We start from the raw sequence: 19,965 nt of genomic DNA on the forward strand, positions 1-19,965 counted from the left end.
ATGAAAAATGAGATCTCCTACCACAAAATGCAGTCCAAATGAGAATTACAACAAGGCAAAAAAGGTCTCTGTCGCACACAAAAATAGACACAACACTTGGTGTCCTAACTCTAATGCTTATGTATTAGTGTCCATAGCAACACCTCACCATTATTTCATTTATTAAATACAAACCAGCAAAAATAATAATAGTGAATGGTATACATCAACAACAGCTAATTCAATACATAAGAAAGAAAGGAACATTCCCAAACCTATCAGAGAAAGAAAACAAAACTGCAACACGACTAAGAAAAGTAACACAACAAAATACCAAGATAAAATAAAAAGACAAAGAAATACTCAGTATGGGTATACAAAAGTAGTAATGGATTGAGGAACTATATTCTTTGTAACTTCATTCAGGTCTCTTTATAACTTTTTCAGGAACTCACCACACCCTAGTCTGACCTATTAGCCACAGAAAGCTTTCTTCATTATACAACCAACACAAATATAAACAGACTTTGGTATCAACTTGAATCCCTGTTTAAGTACAATTACATCCACAGGACTCTTCACCAAGATTTTAGTGAATACACTGCCATCATCTTCCATTTGGACAGCAACAACAGGAGTTATTCCATCTGAGAAATTGCAGCTTTGCAAAAGCCTGCAAGTGGTGTATAACCAGGGGTAACACAACCATGATAGCACAATGATTGTTCTGGCTCCCCTGGATGCTCTAGGAACTCTGTTAGCCAGAGAGCCAACAGATCACCTCAGGCAACTTCAAAACAACCCTGACATTTCAGTTCTTTAGAAATAATGGAGATATCTATAGCAAGGATGACATATGTCAGGACCTGGATGCCCAGTTATGAAACTTCACATCGAGAATTCCAGAGTTAGTCACATGTTCACAATCCAAACACTTGAGGCACTTAGCTGATTTGCCATTCACTCTTTTAATAAGGATGTGAGCCTTTCCTTGTAAGGAAAACTAATTTAAAACACTGATCCCCAATATGCATCCACATGCAAAGATTTTGTCTGATATGATGAAAGGATGAAGGGAAAGAGATGATCCATGGCTTCCATCAAGTATAGCTCCTAACCCTTTTTCTACCCCCAACAGAAGGTGGTCCACTAGCACAGCTGAGAAAGAAATCAAATCCACAAAGAAGAGTCTCTTAGTGCATATATACAAAGATAAGCACAGTCTCAAGTTGAGGCTCTGGTTGCAGCACCTGCAAGCCAGATCCAACCCAGCAAGGGCTGCCTGCAGCTCTGCTCCCTGCTTTGGGGGCAATGCTGCCATCTCCACCCACACCCTGCTCTGCGCCAGCCTCTGCTCCACAGGAGCCACCTGGCAGCTAACCTACTAAACTCCAGCTCTTTTGTCTAAAAGTAATTCAAGTGTCCTTAGAAACAACATCACACTCTTAAAAGCAAATGCTTTATTTACCTAGGGCTCCAAGGATCATGCCACTGTCATTAGCATTTTACCTCCAGATAGCACACTCTCTCTGAAGATACATTGATTGCTGTATAATAAGGAAAGTAGCCAGAAATCAATGTTAAGTAATATATTGGATTTTCTGGACCACATTATTTTTCAGATAAAGAAAAAAAAATTATCAAAAACAGCTCAATAAGGAAACGTGATTAATGACCAACTTTGAAGGGCCAACATATTTTAAGCGTCTGTCTGGACTTTCAGTCTCCTCTGAGGCATTGTGCAGAGCTACAGCTGCAACTCAGGTAAGACTGAAAAGCAGCTTGGCTAACAGGTTATTCTAAATCAAATGCCAAGAACCTGAAGCTTTCTTTATAAATTGTATCTATTTCAAAACCATGACAGAGAATCAGATTTTTGTCAGCAAACTAGCACATAGGACAGAAACAAGTGAGGCTTACTGAAAATGTCTAATTAAGGAGCAAGAAAAAGACATGAAAGGTTTTCCATGATCTAAACACTGTTCTACACAGATGAGCCCAATAGCACTGAACACCAAATGACCCAATATTTATAAGTGATCTTCTGTTTTACACTTAACAGCTCCAGTCCCAGGTCTGCCTCTTACTATGCCAGTAGTCTGAGGACAAAGGCTATTACTGTGCTGGGCATAAGGTAGGAATTTATTAGTAGTAGCTGGCAACACCTAGCAGTGCTTTATAATCAAACTTCACAGAGCTCTTGTGCCTTTTAATCTTAACTCCATTCATTGCAAAACTGTTCAAGAAAACCAGAGCAGAGTCACGCTAAAATTCCTGAGGAATCCTCTGTGGGTAACACGGCAGGACAAAGGGGGTTGTGAGAAACAGTGTTCACAGCAAGCCCAGCAGCTCCAGGCTGCCCAGGGAGACACAACTGCAGTACTTTGAAGCTAATGCCCTCTGTCAGGAGCTGGAGCCACAGAGCAGCCTGTGCACAGCCATTTCTGCCATTCTGGCTCAGTGCAAAGAGCCTTTAGCATGACAAGACAGGGAAAGCAGGAGATCAACACAGCCAACGTGAAAATAAACATTTGAAAAAGCACAGGGACACAGACACGCAGAACATCCACAAAACATAAACAGTGTTTCCATTTTGCTTGGCAATGACTTCAATGTACACTATCTTGGCTAATTCAGTTGAGTATGCTTTGTTGAGCAGAGTTACCTAAACAAATTTCATGAGTCTTTAAAGGAGAAATGCTTTCACAGAGCTGTAGTCTTAACTCCCACTGAAATATTAAAATTTACAGCACCCGCCTTAAAACATTTGAGCAATAGTTACTGAAGCCTATCACCATTGGAAAGCCCGTTGATCTATGTCATCCAAAAGTGCACTGATATGTCAGTCTGCCTTCCAGAGAGCTCTCCTACCTATTTCCCAAACTATTTGTACTAAGTAGCAGCATAGGGTTTGTTTAGAATAATGATGATATGGCATATATGTATTATAGTGCATACTGCAGCATGTGAATAAAGACATAAAAATTATAGCACCCTTGTCTACTCTCCACTTTGCCTTGAGATGAGGTAAAACAATTCCTTATCTGTTACCTTTATTATTTACAGTCCAGCTTTCCACTAGAGCATTCTGAAAAAGTATAATTCCTAGAAGCCTTATCTACTTTTACCTTGTGTCTGTAAGGCATTCACAATAAAGCCCAAACACACACTGTCACAAAAGGTATCAGCTAAAGATGACATTGAATGTATTATACAACACATAAAAGTCTGACAGTACACAGCATTCCCAGTAAATGGAAAGAGCATCATTACTATATTTGTATTACCCAAAGATATTTGCAGATCTTTAAAGTCTTAGAAGTGCATAAAACATAAGCAAGTAACTTCCAGCTGAGATGCAAATTAGTGCCTCAGGAACTGCACATGATAACAGACTGTGAATCACTTATTTACAGATATTGGTTAACTTAAAATGCACGTTTTCACTATTACTGAAGATGGTAAAATCAGCGATTACATTACAAAAAATGTGTGTTTCCCTTTTTAATTTTAGATCTTAAATATGAATAAAATATTCACTGTGGAGTACTAGAAACAAGCAGGCTACTTCAAGGGTGACAAAGATGCAGATCAGACAATTGTATCAAATGAATAAGCTAGAAGTTATGCTCACAGGTACTTGAGAAATTGTAATCTCTAAGGACTCAAGAAAAATACATTTAGCCCCCTAAAACAAAGCACAAATACAGATCTAGTACTTAACAAACACACTACACTGCAATGTCGAGAAATAGAAAAAATCCCACCTCGCATCCAAAAAAATTTAGATTCCAGCATATTTTTAAGAGAACTTTGCTGAAGATCCTTGCTCATGGCCTTCCAGGTCCCAATGCACTACTAATTCCTGCAGTTACCTTTCCCACCAAGTGTGCTCCAACAGGAGGCTGACAAGGCAATAAGGAACATACTCGTAAAAGGAAAAAATTTTAAAAGAGTGTTTGGGTTTGGGGATATTGGTGTCTTTGTAAAAATAATATTTGAAATGTTTCTGCTTTTTCAAACAAACATGTTTGTTCTTTTAACATGGTTTTCAGCATTTTGTGGGTTTGGTGCATAGCAGAAATTTAAAAACATTTCCAAAACATTTCAATGTCAGTGCAAGTAAAACACTTCAATTTCATCTTCCTGATTAAATGTTTCTGTAAGAGAAAAAATTTACACATACAGTTTTCTGCCTAAGTATGTTTTGCCTTCACAGCTAACATTTCATATGCAAGACTCCAATTTCACATCAAAGCTTTACTTTTAAATTCAGTAAAGATTCAAATTTAATCTCAGGAGACTATGATGTCTTAGAAGTTAGAACAGCTAAGAGCTGCTACCAACAATCTTTAAGAGATTCTGCTTTTGATAGATTCAGTTTTAATGGGAAGCTGAAGTTACTCGACAAGCATTACCAGTTATCTTGAGAGACTTGCAAAACATTGCACTGGTTCTACAGAAGCTAAGGCTTTCACTTGAATTTCTAAATAACCTTCTATAGCAATTGCTTTAATACTGCGCTTCCTGCAAAAACTTTCACTTCTACTCTTTCTCCCCAACCCTAATCCACCATCACTTTTCCCTCAATTGCAATGATACAAGACAAAGCCTTAATTAGCCCACGTTTCTGAAATCTTATCACTAAGCATTTGTAGCAATGTGTACCCAGTGTCACAGCCCCCTCCACAGTTAATTAGTTTCCTGTAACAAAATAAACAGCAAAAACACCCCACTAAGCACTAAATTTTAGACAGAAAGGCAACTGGAGGTTCAGGAGAATACACATTTGTTAACAGCTGGCTAAAAATCCAAATATTTCATAATGAAGCCAGTATATTAAAAAAATTGCTAAAAAAAGCCCTATATTTCATTTTCCCCCTCCATCAGCTGCTCCACATACAATCTCTTAACAGAGAGACTAAGAAATCTTCGAGCACATTCACCGGTATCTCCTTCAGCAGCTCAGCAACTTCATTTTCTACCTTTTCTGCTTTAGCACCCTAAAGCAACTTCCTCAGAGGCACAGTATCATCCTCTTGCATCAAATGCTTAATTGTCTCAAAGCAAATTTCTTTTTTTTTTTTAATATTTAGGCCCTTAATTACTGTCTTACTATAGAATGCCTCCTCACTGAAGAAATAGCTGCCTCACTGACTCCCAATCATTTCAAGGGTACAAGTTTTAATCCTTGTGCAGATCACTCCCACCTTCATCTTTTAAAACCCAAGATCTGCCACCTTGCAAAGGTTTGTCATTTCCTCTTTACATGTAAATTACCTGAAAACAAAAAGAATAATGCACATGAAGGAAAAAGTTTATTTACAGAGTGTTTTTTTAGATTAGGCAGATCAGAAATTAAAGACCAGCTTAAACATCAGCTACAAACTTAGCTGCTCAGGTGCTGCAACCCAGCTGAAGTAAATGCATTTCAAACTTAGCTGCTCAGGTGCTGCAACCCAGCTGAAGTAAATGCATTTCAATTATAAATTAATATTGGATGCTGTTCTCCAGAAAAAGCAGTTCAAGACAACTGAGAGTGAGCAGGGTTACAACTTTCCAAAATTACCCTGACATGATCTAATTCAGCTTCAGTGGGAGTTAGATTGGGCCACATGCCCACAGCTACATGAGTCTAACTGCTGCCTCTCAAAAACAATAGTTAAACGAAAACTGTCTCATTACTACCATAATTCACCTGTCCCAGCCACATACATTTGTAATTACTTCTTTTTTTTTTAATTGCAGTGTATGTCAAAGTTTCCATACAATTCCATGAGCCCTTCAAGACAGACTTTTACATAGCTATTTCATGTACAGAGCAAGAAGGCTGGCAAAAAGAGGCAAGAAGGTTACACTGGAAAGATAAGCCTGTTATCAGTGTTACAGAGTGAAGAATAACTTCCTTGACAGTGTGAGGTGGTCTCTTTCTATCCAAAACTCAGCGCTCTTATTTAAAAGAGGTTTCCTAAATCCTCCAAAAGTAGCAGCCACCTTTTGCTGTTATGAGATGAAAACCCTATATAACATTCAACCACATGTACCAGTAACTGCTCAACTGTTGCTGCCAGGGATTTTTTCCACATATCACACAAATACATCACCTGTCATAGAAAAATACATTCTTAACACTCAGTTGCTGCTACATTAATTTATTTGCAGCACCAGGAAGCAGCCTTGAGGGAAAAAATAATTAAAAATTGCTCTTTCATCTTGATGTTATTTTAATGTGAATGTTTCATTACAGCAATATATCTATGACCAACAAGAGAGATAATTTAAGTCTTTAGCTACTTAATTTCTATTTAACTGGCTATTATGAATGATTGAAGAACTAATAAATTTGTCTTCAAAACAGTCTCAGAATTTAGGAGGCATTTTGTAGTCATAACAGGCAGATATTTAGCACGTCAAACTAAATATTTGACAAGGCCAACAAAGTAAATACATCTCAACACAATGACCCAGGAAGCCACAGTTGGTCCCTTTTGGAGAGTGTTAAGGGGTATATGAGTATACTGGCTGAAAATATAAGATGGAAGAAGAGTGAATCTCCATGAGAGATTGATCACAGAAGAAGAAAGCACAACTTTCCCTTGTCTTGCAAAAGTGTAAGTTGAAGATAGAGGATGAGTGGTTGTTTCTGAACATCTGCATTTGAGCAGCTCCAAACTCCACAGGCAAATCTTGAAATGAGAAACAAACACCATTCTCCAACCACTACTTCTCCTGGCATCAGGAAACAGCTATCTTAATCTCTGCCTTTTTAATAACTCCAGACTGTGGCTTCTAGACTATCATCCATCCTACAGTATTTGCAAAATTCTAGCTGGAGGGATTAGCAACCAACAGCTACTCAAATCTGCCTGGATTATCTTTAAGATAGAAGAGATGATGTTATGACTACTCAGATGTATGATTGTTTTAAATTACCAGCTGTGCATTAGAAAGCAGTAAGGATTAAATTTCAGGCTTCTAGAACCTGTTTGTCCTCAATCTTATTTTTCATTTGTATAAAAATTTTGTTACAGGACAGGTTGGATTACATGGATTTATACTCTAAGCAAACATAAATTAAAAAAAACAACAACAAACTGTTCTGTTCTACACAGATACAGATAGATACAGTTGTGAGATAAATGTTTTGACATCCTAAAAACAACATTGGCATTATCTTAAATGTTACACTTAATTTTTCTAATTGCTATATGTCACGACAATGATAATTTGATATATCTAACATGTATTAAGATCTTAATTTTGTCTTCTTGAATCATTTATGGTCTAGCTGTATCTTTCAACACACCACTGTTAAGTATCATAGAAAAATGGCAACCAAAAGATTGTATAAAGTAATTGTTTTATTCCATTCTTTTTCTGGGTGGATTTAGCTCAAGGGCCTAACAGTATTCTGCTGTTTCCACAGATCCTTCATATAGCTGCAAGGAAACATCTTTAAAAGAACAACTGCAATTTTCCTTAAAAATTCAGCTTTAAATTGATTAGCATCATCAGCAAGGTCTTCAAGTTCCATTAGTTTTTAAACTACAGCTGAATTCCTGCTTGTCATTCCAGGAACTTTTTATTCTGTATGATTTCACTGGAAATGAGAAAAAAAACATTTACAAATACTTAGTTAACTGTTGGCTAAATTAATCAGGCTTCACATAATTGTACACCAATCACCTCCACTCCAACATTTCCAGGATCATAAGTACAGTTCCAGGAGGTCTCCTACCTTACTTTGGGCCATTCAAGAACTTTATTTATCAAAAATACAGATGAAAAATAATGCTCTTACAGTTCACAGGCTATAGTGAAATAACCTTCTGCAGAAGCTTTCCCATGTGACTGTGACCTGTTCAATTTAATAATCTAAAAGGTATGGAAACACAGATTGGCACAGCCTGTGCAGCTAACCTTGCTAATGTCCTCACAGCACTCTGTCAACTATAACAGAAAGGCTGGAAGAGTGCCCAAGAAAGGTATCCAGTAACTAATACAAAGCTTCCCAACAATTCTATAAAAACTCAACCTTGCCAAAGTAAGAATTCTGTACTTAATATACGTGCCAAAATATAATCTTACAGCACCAAAATGGGTTCTGGAAGGAGCTGAGAAACCATGAACACAACAGCACTTGGAATGTGGGTCAGTAACACTGCAGGGGTCTGTGTGCTGCAGCCTCCCTGCTTTTTCACCCCAGCAGCTTTCTCAAGTATCCTGTACCTCCAGAATGGTGCTGCCAGAGTGCTGGATGTCAACAGCCAGGAGCAGCCCCATCTCTGTCAGATGCAGCATTGGTAGAGCTTCACAAACAAAACACCAAAGTGGTAAACAAGGCCATCCTTGCTGCTGGAATGGCCCATCTCCATCTCCTAGCCCAGTCAAAGCAGACAGACACTGTGCTCTGAAGCAACCTCCTTTGCTTGTGCTTATGCCTAAAGCCAAATTTGCCTATTATGAAAATGGAAGGTGACACAATAACACAAAACAGTTTGAGTCAGTAGAAATGTACACTGCAGCATTCAATTACAGCTGGGTGAATTAAGGACTGTGTTACAGACTTAATCCACCCCATCCCCCCCACCCCTTTGCAAATCAAGATAGATCTTCTGGTATCAAAAAATCCATTTAAAATTATTTGGTGATCTTATCACTCAACAACTGAATTAATTCAGCTTGTAATTTTTATCCTTTGAGAAGAACAAGCCCAAATCATTTGGTAATAACCTGGTCTTCCTCTTTTGGGGAGACAGAAAGGGACAAGGAATTACCTTTACAGGTGTTCTTCCTCCTGTCTAATTTCCCTGCACAACACTAACTCCAGTTACATTTGGGCATGACTCTTACCAAAGTCAAGCACAGTCTGTTCTGCACTGCACAGTGACACTGATTCCAAATGGTCATTGTTCACTGCTTCTACAAACAGTACTGTCAACTAAATGTTTTAGCAACTTCTTTACCCATTCATACTGTACACACTTTCCAAGTTAAAGACCACTGGTTTTTAGCATGCCAAACCAAACCCTCATTTTGATCCAATGTCCTTACAAATACCAGACCCTACAGCCATTTTAGAAAGCACCAGTGATAACTATCAGCATCTTCACACTGAAGCTAATTCAAACACTATCATTCCTAAACACAAGCTATTCATTTGGCATTCTACAGCTGTAAATGCTATCCAATTACACACCTTCATTTCCCAAATACTTTCCACCGATAAAGAACTCTTGACATACAGAACAGTTGTGCCTCCATTTACATACCTAACTTTATTCAACTTCCTTTTCACAATTCTTATTTAGAGAAGGTTATCCAAATGTTTAGATTAGGCCACTAACTCAGCTTCTTTACATGTTCTTAACTTTTGGAACACAGTGTACCTGCTAATTATGATCTTGCTTCTGTCTTACCAGGTTAAGGGGTCTGATCCCTTGATTTGGATCTGTATGTTGGGCTGATTTGATAATAAATAACTGAAAAGAAAATTACATTGCTCAAACTAATATTCTTTGAACATCATGTTGAAGTTAGCCCTTACCAGAGATATGTCAAAGAAAGAAGTCAGATTTCAGAGACTGTTAGAGAGAACTTGTGATACAAGACCAGTTCTACCACTCAAAACTACCTGTGATTTATGACTGAACAGACAGGCCAAACTTTCCAAAGGTACCATAGTGTTAATGAAACCACTGGCCTCTTCTCAACAAAGTCATGAATCTTCTGAATACCTGCACAGGCTTATGAGGTTGAGCATCCAAATATCAAAACACACAAGATTAGAGACCATTTTGAAAAATATAAACTGTATTCAGCATTTGCCAATACAAACAATCCTCTTATAAGCATTTAGCTCATTATTTGTGGAGCAATGTGGAATATGAGTCTGACAAACTTCCTAAGGGAAGGCTCTGCTCTGTTTGCCATCTCTGTGACACAGAAAGACCACAGGTTTCACATTTAACAGTAGCAGAAAAAGAAGGCTCTTTCCCTAAAATCTTTATACCATGCAAAGACAGAAACACAAAGATCTGACTTACTGTAAGGTGTTGTATCAGTGGGGTCAGGAGGTGGGAAGTTTTCTGTGAAGTTGACATTACACAAGTCTGTACTACAGCAGCAGAAGCGGTATGTTCCATTCTGAATCAAGGAAGGGGTGGTTGTAACTATACACTCCTCAAAGTGACACTCCTGTGGGTCTCCTATATGAGACCAGCAACCTGCAAAAAGAAGCAAATGACTTTTTTTTCCCCCAAGTAATAATAAAATTAATTCTACTGACTGGATCAACACACCTACAGAAATCCATACATTACCTGATTAAACATAACAGAGTGGGGTGAGAACAGTTATCATAATCTGATTGTCTGACTTTTCTACCATCTTTTAAACCAAAACCTGAAGAATTTCTTTTAGACCTCTCCATGGTCAAGGAGAAGAAAATGTGGGCAGGGAAGAAGGCCAATGTCCAGCTATTGCCTTACTATGATAAAATCTGAATTTCTGAGCCTTCTAAGCAGAAATATGCTATTCCTCATCTCTCTGATATCACAGACCATATCACCATTTTCTAGTCCACAGACTAAATGAGTTGTGACCCAATCTCCTCCTTAGGCCACAAGACTGCATCTACAGCTTGGTGCTTCTTGCATAATTTTCAAAATTCTGCCCTTTCTCATTGTCAGCATCACTGGACTTTTCTACAGGACCACAGCTTATTGCCTGGTTCATACCAGGTCCTTTGTCCCTGCAGTAACTGTTCATTCCCAAGCATGGTCAACAGCAGTTAAATGTTATTTATCCACAAATACCTGGAAGGGAACGGGGCAGCAGTGGGGAGAGGTGAGGAGTCAAGCTGCTCCCTTCAGCAGACTGCCAGATCAAACAGGAATCATGGACTACAGCTCCACAGGCTATTTGTAAACACCAGCTGCATTTTCATTCAGCATTATACTACATTAACTTGCATCCAAGTGAAAAAGAGAAGAATCCCTGAGAATCATAATCAAAACGTGTCTCCAGAAATTGCAAGGCCCTCCACACTTCCTACCTTCATTCTCCTCACAGAGCAGCACTGATATCTGAAATATAGCTGCAATTTCCTTTGTAAACAAACATCCAATCAATATGAATATATATTTTTTTTACTTAATAAGACACTTACTGCTAAATTTATCATTACATCAATACATATACTGAAATTCAAGAAAGTCATCTTCCTCTGGACGAGGAAGAAATCTGAATACTTCTTCTTTCAACTGTACATTGATGTCTTTGGTCTCTTTTAGAAGTTATTAATTTCAAACAAACATTCTGTTCACATTTGAAATAGTTAAATGGGAGTTTAAAATTATGCTTTTCTACAATGTGCAAGAAATCTAGTTCTGCACCTGTGCAGCTTTGGATGAGATGGCTAGATCACAAAGGGAAATAAGTAACAAAACTACTGCATTAAAACAGAACTGTTACATACCTTGTTTTACAAGATGTATGTCTCCTTCTCTTGTTTTTTCCCAAAGTCCATAGCAGGTACTACCTTTCATGCACAAAATTGTGCCATTCTCTTGGGAGATTCGGCTCTCACTGATTCCATGGTCCTGCTGATAGGGGTCTTTAAATGCACACAGCCGCTCCTCACTCTGGGTAGCTTTAGCCAAAGAAAGAAAAATCATTTTTGTCAGTGATTCCATGCATAAAATATTAACTTTAATAAAGAGATGATTAAGGTCTTCTGAAAAGATACATTCAAAAAAAGCTAGATGAGTAACTACAAGGCACTTAGATGCTATTCAGAAGTACAGCTCAGCAAACATCCAATCACAGTAAGAATTTGTAGTACATTTTTCAACAACTAGATTTCATCCAGTTCTTTAACTCCCATCAAAGCATTGGCAGCAAAAAGATGCAAGATGAAGTAGATTGGTCTTTTGGGTAAAAGAGATTTTGAACTTAAAGTAAAATTATAGCATATGTAATGGTGAAATATTAAAGGTCCTGTATAAAATATCTTCTCACAGATGGTTTATTTCTTTGATCATTCTTCAGCACTACTCCCAGAGAAGCCATGTTTCAGCCAAGCAGACTTACTGCAAGAACACTGCTTCACTGTGTCACCAGCTGGGGTGATTGGGTAAGAAAAACCAAGAGACCTGGATACACGTGTCTGACTACTAAGGCTGTTACTATTCATTAGGAGTCAAAATTTGTAATTCCTTTATGCTGAGACAACTATAGATTGCTGCACTATTCAGGCCAGCATTCAGTGTTTCCCAGTTTACGGTGTGGCAGCAGTAATTAAAATAGCACAACTTAGCTGATTTTTCTACTGGTCTGCTGGTCTGGCAGAGCATGTGTGATCAGTTGAGCTGCATGTCAGCTCAGTGGGGGCAAAACTTTCAGCTGAGGAGAGAGAAACTTCTTAAGCCAGTGTAATTCAATCCCTTGCAGCTCCCCACACTCCAAGAACCTGGCTGGCAGTCCATGCTGCTCACTCACCTCTCTGAACTCTGGTCCGAAAGTCAGTTGCCTAAATTTCACATCTGATTTTTTTAAAAAAACTCTCTGAGCAGAGTTAGTCAAGTTACTGAGTACAAAAAGGTCACACATGAACAGCCAGCACGTGCTGCCTGCAGCAGAACTTGCCAGTTGCACGCTGCAGTTTTATTCTCAGAACAGCTGAGTATGCCAGGCGTGAAGCATCTGCGCTGCCTTCTCTGCTCCGTGACACGGCACCGGCCAAGAGACAGCGCAGCAAAGGACAGCACCCACTGCCGTAAGGGAGCTGCATCTGACTCGCTTTGTGAAAAGTCAAAGGAGAAAAAACTGTCACAGAATTATAATTTGCAAGACACAATGGGACAAAAGTATACAGCCTTGTGAAATAGGACACATCTGCTCTGAGGGACAGTAGGAAGGTTTTAAAACCGCTTGCATATGATAGCTGAGTGGGGCTAAGGCCATCCAAGATCTGGTTGTTTACAAAAGGCTCAAATTGCACCAAGATAAGCCCTTTCATAACTTGCCTTTGTGAAAAATTGATTTAAAGGAACAGAATTTATGAAACAGCCACACAAATCTGGTTTCCCTATTTAAAAAGAAAAGTAATTTCCAGGAAAGTCCACTTTAATAATACCTCAATATGTTTTAAAAAAAATCTTTGAACCCATGAACTAATAGAAGAAGAAAAAAGACCAAAACAAACCAAAACATTTTGAGTTTGCCTTGGACTCAGACAAAAAATAATGACATGTATCGTGTCTGTGCACCACCAACTGAGACAGCTTGAATTGCTCACTTTTCAGGTCACTTAATCCTTCTATAAAACTCCTACGATCAAGATTCAGAGGTAAGAATATGAGAACACACCCAAAAAAAGAGAAGTCATGCAAGATGCTATCCAACCATACATGTACTACAGAAAATAAAAGTAACTACCAAAGGCTTTTCTGATTTAAAAAGACTGCATTTCCCTATAAGAATATCAGCAGAGGGGAGGATGGGGCAAGCATGAGAAAACACAACACAGCGCTAGCTACCTGATTGTCTATCAATTTTCTTGCAAAGCAATAAAAATACGAGTGAACTTGACACAATTTAATGTCAGATGATCTCAGTGGGAAACTTTTCCAATAAAAAAATAAAGGTTACTCATCCAAGAAGTAGAGTTTTCATGCTGATCACTGCACATTCCTGCTTCGATTATAACTTGGAGAAGCACGGTCCCTGTGGGAGCAGTACCCACTGCAATACTCTGCTGACCCCTGCCCCTTCCCTGATGGCATGGAACATCTGGAGAACAGGGGACATGGAACAAAAGCTACTTTATTTTTCTCTGTGGCCTCTGTACGTTCATTGTTGAAGCTGTAATGCCGAAGAAAATTGGGTAGGGCATTCAGATGTACAGAAACCATCCTGCAAAACAACAGAATAGATGAGCTGCTTCAGTTACTGCTCATGATTTCAGTACATTCCTGCTCTGGGATTTCTTTCTTCCAGGCAGTGGAAACTAGTCAGATTTAAAGACTTTTAGTACTGGAATACTTCTAGGTCAGGTCCTGAAAGCAGCGTCTAGCCTAGGTGAGTATGCTTGTATGCCCAAAAGAAGTACTACAAAGTACTACTACAAAACCCACACAAAAGTGCTGGAGTGCCTCTTTATAAAAGCTGACCTATTTCAACAGAAACCTTACTCTTCAAGGTGTGGGTTGAAGAGTATTGCTCATTTGGATTTCCACATGTTCCACACAGATGACGTTGTCTGTCAGTTTTCAGTCATCAAGGAAGGCAGTAGGTATGCAGGGTGCATTCTGAGCTGAAACCCATCTCCCTGTCCCTTGGGAGCCCTGCACCTGCAATGCTCCCACACACTCTGTAGGAGCTTAGCTGGAAACAGTTCCAAAGCTGTTTCTCCATGCTTGGAGATAGTTGAAAACTGTCTAGATATGGTCCCAGGCAGCTGGCTCTAGGTGAGCCTGCCTCAGCAAGGAGCTGGACCAGATGACCTTCAGAGGTTCGTCTCAACCTCAACCATTCTGCAATTCTTGCATGTCTCCAATGTCCAGCAAACAAGACACAAAAATTATTTCTCAGCTGGGCTACTTGCTCTTTTTTGTCTCCAAGGCAGGCAAGATGGTAGGGTAAGACTAGAACTACTGGATTCTCTTGCTTCAGTTCAAATAGATCCAAACAGACCCGAGGAAATACCTTAATGTTAAGATCCTCATTAAACAACAAGAGCAATTAAAATAAATAACTTAGCTTATGAAGACTGAGGCTGCTGAACCACTTTATTTGACACATCCAGTTCATTTGCTACCTGTCAGAAACATGAAGGGCAAAGTCCCTGCAGACATGTGTGCTCACCAGATATTAGGGAGCCATGAGCAGTTCACTGTGCAGTGCCCTTTTCCTTACAGATTTCACAGACCCAAGATGCACCAGAGTGTATCCTCAAATCAGCAAAATGCAGAAGCCATTTACAGATCAAGCTATGCAGTGTATCTGCCCAGACATGAAATGTCCCAGCACACAAACACAACCAAGATCTAGCACCAAAGTGGCAGCATAGGTTTCACAGCACATCTGCTGCATGGCCGAAGCCATCCTTTAAAACTCCGAATTTACCTTTATATGGTAATTTCATAGTAAACGCTGTTCATCACATTGAACTCATCACACATTCAGATCTTTTCTAATTGACCCTTTAATGGAATTTCATGAGAGATTTTGAAATAAATAAATGGCAACTGAACGCCTACATGTCATACACCACTGAAAAATTGCCTACTGGAGAAACTGTAGAAGCAACAGATAGGATGACACTGAAGAGGACAAAAAGTAAAACTTAAACAAGAAATTATGAAGGATTTATAATGAAATGTCAATTTTCCATTTCTCTTGTATTTGCATACTAGACAAACTATGTCAAAATACTTCAATAGAAATAATAAAATGAACTCAAGCTTCTGTTCTCTCATCCTGCAGAGATTTCTAACAAAGTCAAGAAGGGAATCACCATTCCCACCAGTTCTACCAAGGAAAAAGCCAACAAGAGCACGGCAAGCTCTTCAACTCCCTATCACAAACCAGAAAAAAATCAAACCTCAAAGTGAGTTTTGCTGCTCTCCAGCCCATTTTACACCTCTATGTATACAAAAATACACGTTTATATACAGTTTCAGAAACAAACATAAGTGGCATTTGGATTGAATATGGATGCTCCAAGCAGTCATCTAAGAATCAGAAAATGCTCTCAGCTTTCCTGCTTGGCTGCCACTACTGGTGAGTCTGACCACCACACACACTACTAACAGACTTTACTTGAATCAGACTGTGAAAACTTATTGTCATTTTCCAAGAATGGGTAAGCAGACTACAATAAATTACTTCCCTGGAATCACAAAGGAACTAGGAATTGCCCATTGTTTCCCAATTCCATCCTGTGGCTCACGGTTACTGTCGCAGTGGTCTGGGGGCATTCAGTTCACCCCCACACCACTATACAGCCCTGAAAAAGAGGACCAGGGCTTCAGGAATTTCCTTCTGGCATACAGCTCAGGGTTTTATGTGATTTACCATCTTAATCAGTTCTACTGGCAACAAAAAGAAATCTGAACGTAATCACAGAAAAAACGCTATATAGATTTTTTTCACTATTTTCTCCCTGTAATCACGATGTTATTTCCAGCTGCTCAGAAACAGAGAACTGATTCACACTGATAAGTGAATTCTGTCTGTTCACTACAAAAACACCCTGAGATGTTTACTATCTGAGTATTTGCCTTTTTCCCCACTAAAGATATTTCTGAACAGAAAAGATCAGAAGAAAATTCCAAGTGCATCTATTGTGTTGAAATGAACACCATTCATCCATACCAGGAGTTTAATCAAATTAATACATCGCTATTGTTTTTAATATAGTAATTCTTTCATGATCACTGCATGTTCTAGGAAAACAACTACTGAAAACAATGAAAGAGAAATACCAAAAGTTACAGCAATCCAACTGCAAATCCTTAGAACATGAGTCATATTTTCATTAATAGCATCGGAAGTTGCTTCCCTTAGTACTTCAGTGATGCTTCCTGACCCTGCATCTATCCCATGCAGTACACAGAATTCACATCAACTGTGAAGTGAGTGGGAAAGGAACAAAAAAAGGACTCAAATGTTACTTGAATGCTACTCCATGATCTAATCATTGGGATTAAAGATAAATAACATACCTGCCACTTTATGATTAATGCCAGGCAAAACATTTTGTGACTCAACAGTGACAAATAAAAGAATGTGAGAACAGTCTGAAGACAAACCTGCATGCAATCTACAAGAACAGACCTTCTGGCATCACAGACCACACACAGGGGTACCTGGCTGGTAATTACACCAACTGCCTTTAAGTCCATAAAGGTGACAACTTAAAAAAAAAGGCAAAAAAAGGTTTCTGAGCATGTTTGCCTGTAATGGAATTTCTTTAAATACAGACCACCACACATTGAACTGGAAATCTCAGTAGGCTGCATCAGATTTGTTTTCAAAGATTGACATTTTTTCTGTAACTTGTCCTTTCAATTAGTGAGATTTTCATCAGAACAGCCTTAGACACAAAACCTGTTTTATTTTGGCTCTGTCAGCTTTCTGTGCAACTCTTTTATTTACACAATAGGGGGAAACATCATTGCCCTCGAGACAGGGTTATGAGATAGTTTGCATCATGAAGACATGCTATTCCAAGGAAGGTACACACCAGGAAGCTCCCCTGAGGATCTTTTCAAATACTGATAGCTGAATTCCTGTGTGATGTACAGAAAAATAGAATCTTGAAGAAATCCTCACTTAGCAAATACTCTGTTGCTTTTTTTTATCTTTTTCTCCTCAGAGGCTTTAATTACAAATATTTCTAAATGTGTATCCACTTATATTAAAATATATCATAAGCAGATGTCTTTTGAAGGAAGTCGTGCTTCTCCAGACAGACCACCCTCAATATCAACTTAGAGTGGGAGGAAAAAAAGCTAAACTACTGGTAATCCTCCACATATTTATACTTCTGTATTCTGTTTTGTAGCATGTTTGACCAACTGAACAGGAGAGCTCTATACTGACTGGTTAGAAAAACAAATCGTCTGGCTAAGGATTAGGCATGAGGACATGAAGGTCTAAACCAACTTGAAATGGCCTGGAGACTTTTTGAGCAGGAGGTCAGGAGCAGCACAGTGCAACACAAAGCCTGGGAATGTTTGGTCAGGCAGGCTGCACAGCCTATTGCTTTACACAACCACTGGACTAACATTTTAAAGACATGAAGATGAAACAATGGAAATTTGCACAAGAGAATACAGCAGAACTGCTAGGAAGGAGGAAGGAAAGTAAAGAAAAATGCTTCAGAAATTTACATCTGTGGTAAATTTACATATTTTCCTCCCCTCCTAAGAAAAGGAGGGGAAATAAAAACCATCATAATCCTTAACTATGTTACAGGACATAATATGTACCTCAAGATATACTGTAAAATATATTTTGACAAGTAACCCTTTACAGTTTACACTTGGTGTTAAAATCTGAAATAATCTGTTCACAGTACACTGCACGTCCTTAGCCTTCGTTGATGAAAATTATTTTGGTTTTGTCTGCTTTTGCTGACTAACATCACAGTTTCAAATGCTGGCAATTAAACAGAGCCAGGCTTTGATTAAGAACTAGTGCCAAAACTGAAATGAATGCTTGTACTGATACCCATTTCAAAGTGATTGACTGCACATGCAGATGACAAAATAACTTATGTTAACTACAAGGTCCTTTGCCCTTGAAACAGACTAGAAAATTCAAGTGTCTTTTTTCTGTACATGGATATACATGGTCTTTTCTTCTTAATCTAGCCTTCAAGCAAGCAAGTAAATTTGAAACCTGTTTTCTTTCCTTGCTCACTTTCTAACAGAGTGTTGTGGGCAGATCAGGGCTACAAGCAGCAATGGAGACATCAGTGGAGCCCTTTTCCTGCTGCATTTTCTTTAACAGTCCTTGGGTACCTTGGTGTTTCAGCTTCATTCTGCAGAACCAGTGGTCTGCTAGCACTAAATAAGTGCAACAGAGCCAGACCATGTGGCAACTGCATTGAGTCACGCTGTGCAAAAGGTTCACATTTTGCTTTCCACTCAGGCACTGCTGTCTCAGACCACTTTGGTACACAGTCCATGGCTTCCTCTGGGACCAGCTGCCCCTCCTGGCACAACCTCACTGGCTCCTGGCTACCAACATGTGCCCCCCTTGCAGCCTTACATTAGTGTTGTACATCTCTGACCAGATGCATCCACCACACCAGCAATCTCACCAATTGGAATCAATGTAAATAGCCATTATGGAGAGGCCAAAAAGTAAATTGTCAACTCAAATTCTGTACTGAAGGCCTTGTTCTCCTTTTACCCAATTCACTCTCAAAAGAAGTGTTGCCTTAGAAGAACCCAGCTTATGCAAGAGAAGCCAGGCAGCAAAGAACCAGGATGGCAGAGATTTATTGCTAGCAGCTGACGAATTATGTCGTTCCCAAACGCTGCCAGATTTTATGAAAAAATACCTGAGTTTACTGCCAATAAACCATGTCACTGCCTTATTTCTACAACTTTCTAAATGTTTCTGAGGACCACCAGACCACCTTGCTGCGCAGACTTCATGAGAACCAGACATTACCACAGATGCAAAGTTTTATCTACTAGTAAGAGAACAAGACACAGTAGCAAGAAAGCCAGCAACACCTGTGTTTGGGGTCAAAATTCAAGAATGTCAAGTGAATTTGAACAGTTAATACTGCTTTACATCAAGAGGATAAGAATTTTTCAGCTGATATGGGAAGAGATTCGAGCTGAATCTGTAATGAGGATATTGACTCAGCCAGGGTCAGAGAAGGACAAACTGCAGAATTAAACCCAAGTGTCCTAAAGTCTCCACTACAGCCGTAACAAGTTGACCTTTGACTACACGAACCACTAATCAGAGCTTCCTCCACCTCACAATATCTCCTTCACAATGTATACAACTAAACAAGAAAAAGAATCTACCTCTCACAGTGACTCAGCATTTTCCTTAACATCGTTGCATAGCTGCATTCAGCCAGTATACAATAAAAACAAATGTCCTAAATGTTTAAGTCTGTCTAGTCCAGCAGGTTTCCTCCTTCTATCTTTTTCCCCCCTCTGCTGAAGTCCCCCTGATTTTTAACAAGACAGAATTAAAACAAAAGGCACACAACAAAAAGGTAGTGGAAAAAGGTTATCAATCTGACCAATATGAAATTCCCAAATATATCACTTGCTAACTCTGAAAAAAACCCTCTGGTATGTTAAAAAAACTGTACCAGTATCTTAGTTCAGTAATTACACAGGACTGATGACATTTTATCACACAACTTGGCACTTCAGAAATAGCTGACGGCTTTATGAGAGAGTGCAGCAGGTTTCTTGGTGCTGTAAATACAGTAAAATGTCA

The 19,965-nt window shown here is 38.9% G+C and overlaps 1 protein-coding gene across 2 annotated transcripts in view; it reads right to left on the bottom strand.

Moving 5' to 3' along the window:
- Positions 1-19,965, bottom strand: part of BMPR2 (bone morphogenetic protein receptor type 2) — a 103,928-nt gene that overhangs the window by 40,357 nt on the left and 43,606 nt on the right. Inside the window, exons 2-3 of one of the 2 annotated variants that reach the window (XM_063162380.1) lie at positions 11,459-11,632; positions 10,026-10,205 (exon numbers count right to left, since the gene is read on the bottom strand). In XM_063162380.1, coding sequence (XP_063018450.1) covers positions 10,026-10,205; positions 11,459-11,632 — 354 coding nt within the window. Of the gene's footprint in view, positions 1-10,025; positions 10,206-11,458; positions 11,676-19,965 lie in introns of those variants that run through there. The other variant, XM_063162381.1, reaches the window with a different exon arrangement.

Source organism: Melospiza melodia, chromosome 8 (assembly GCF_035770615.1).
Source record: "Melospiza melodia melodia isolate bMelMel2 chromosome 8, bMelMel2.pri, whole genome shotgun sequence".
In the NCBI taxonomy this organism is placed as follows: domain Eukaryota; kingdom Metazoa; phylum Chordata; class Aves; order Passeriformes; family Passerellidae; genus Melospiza; species Melospiza melodia.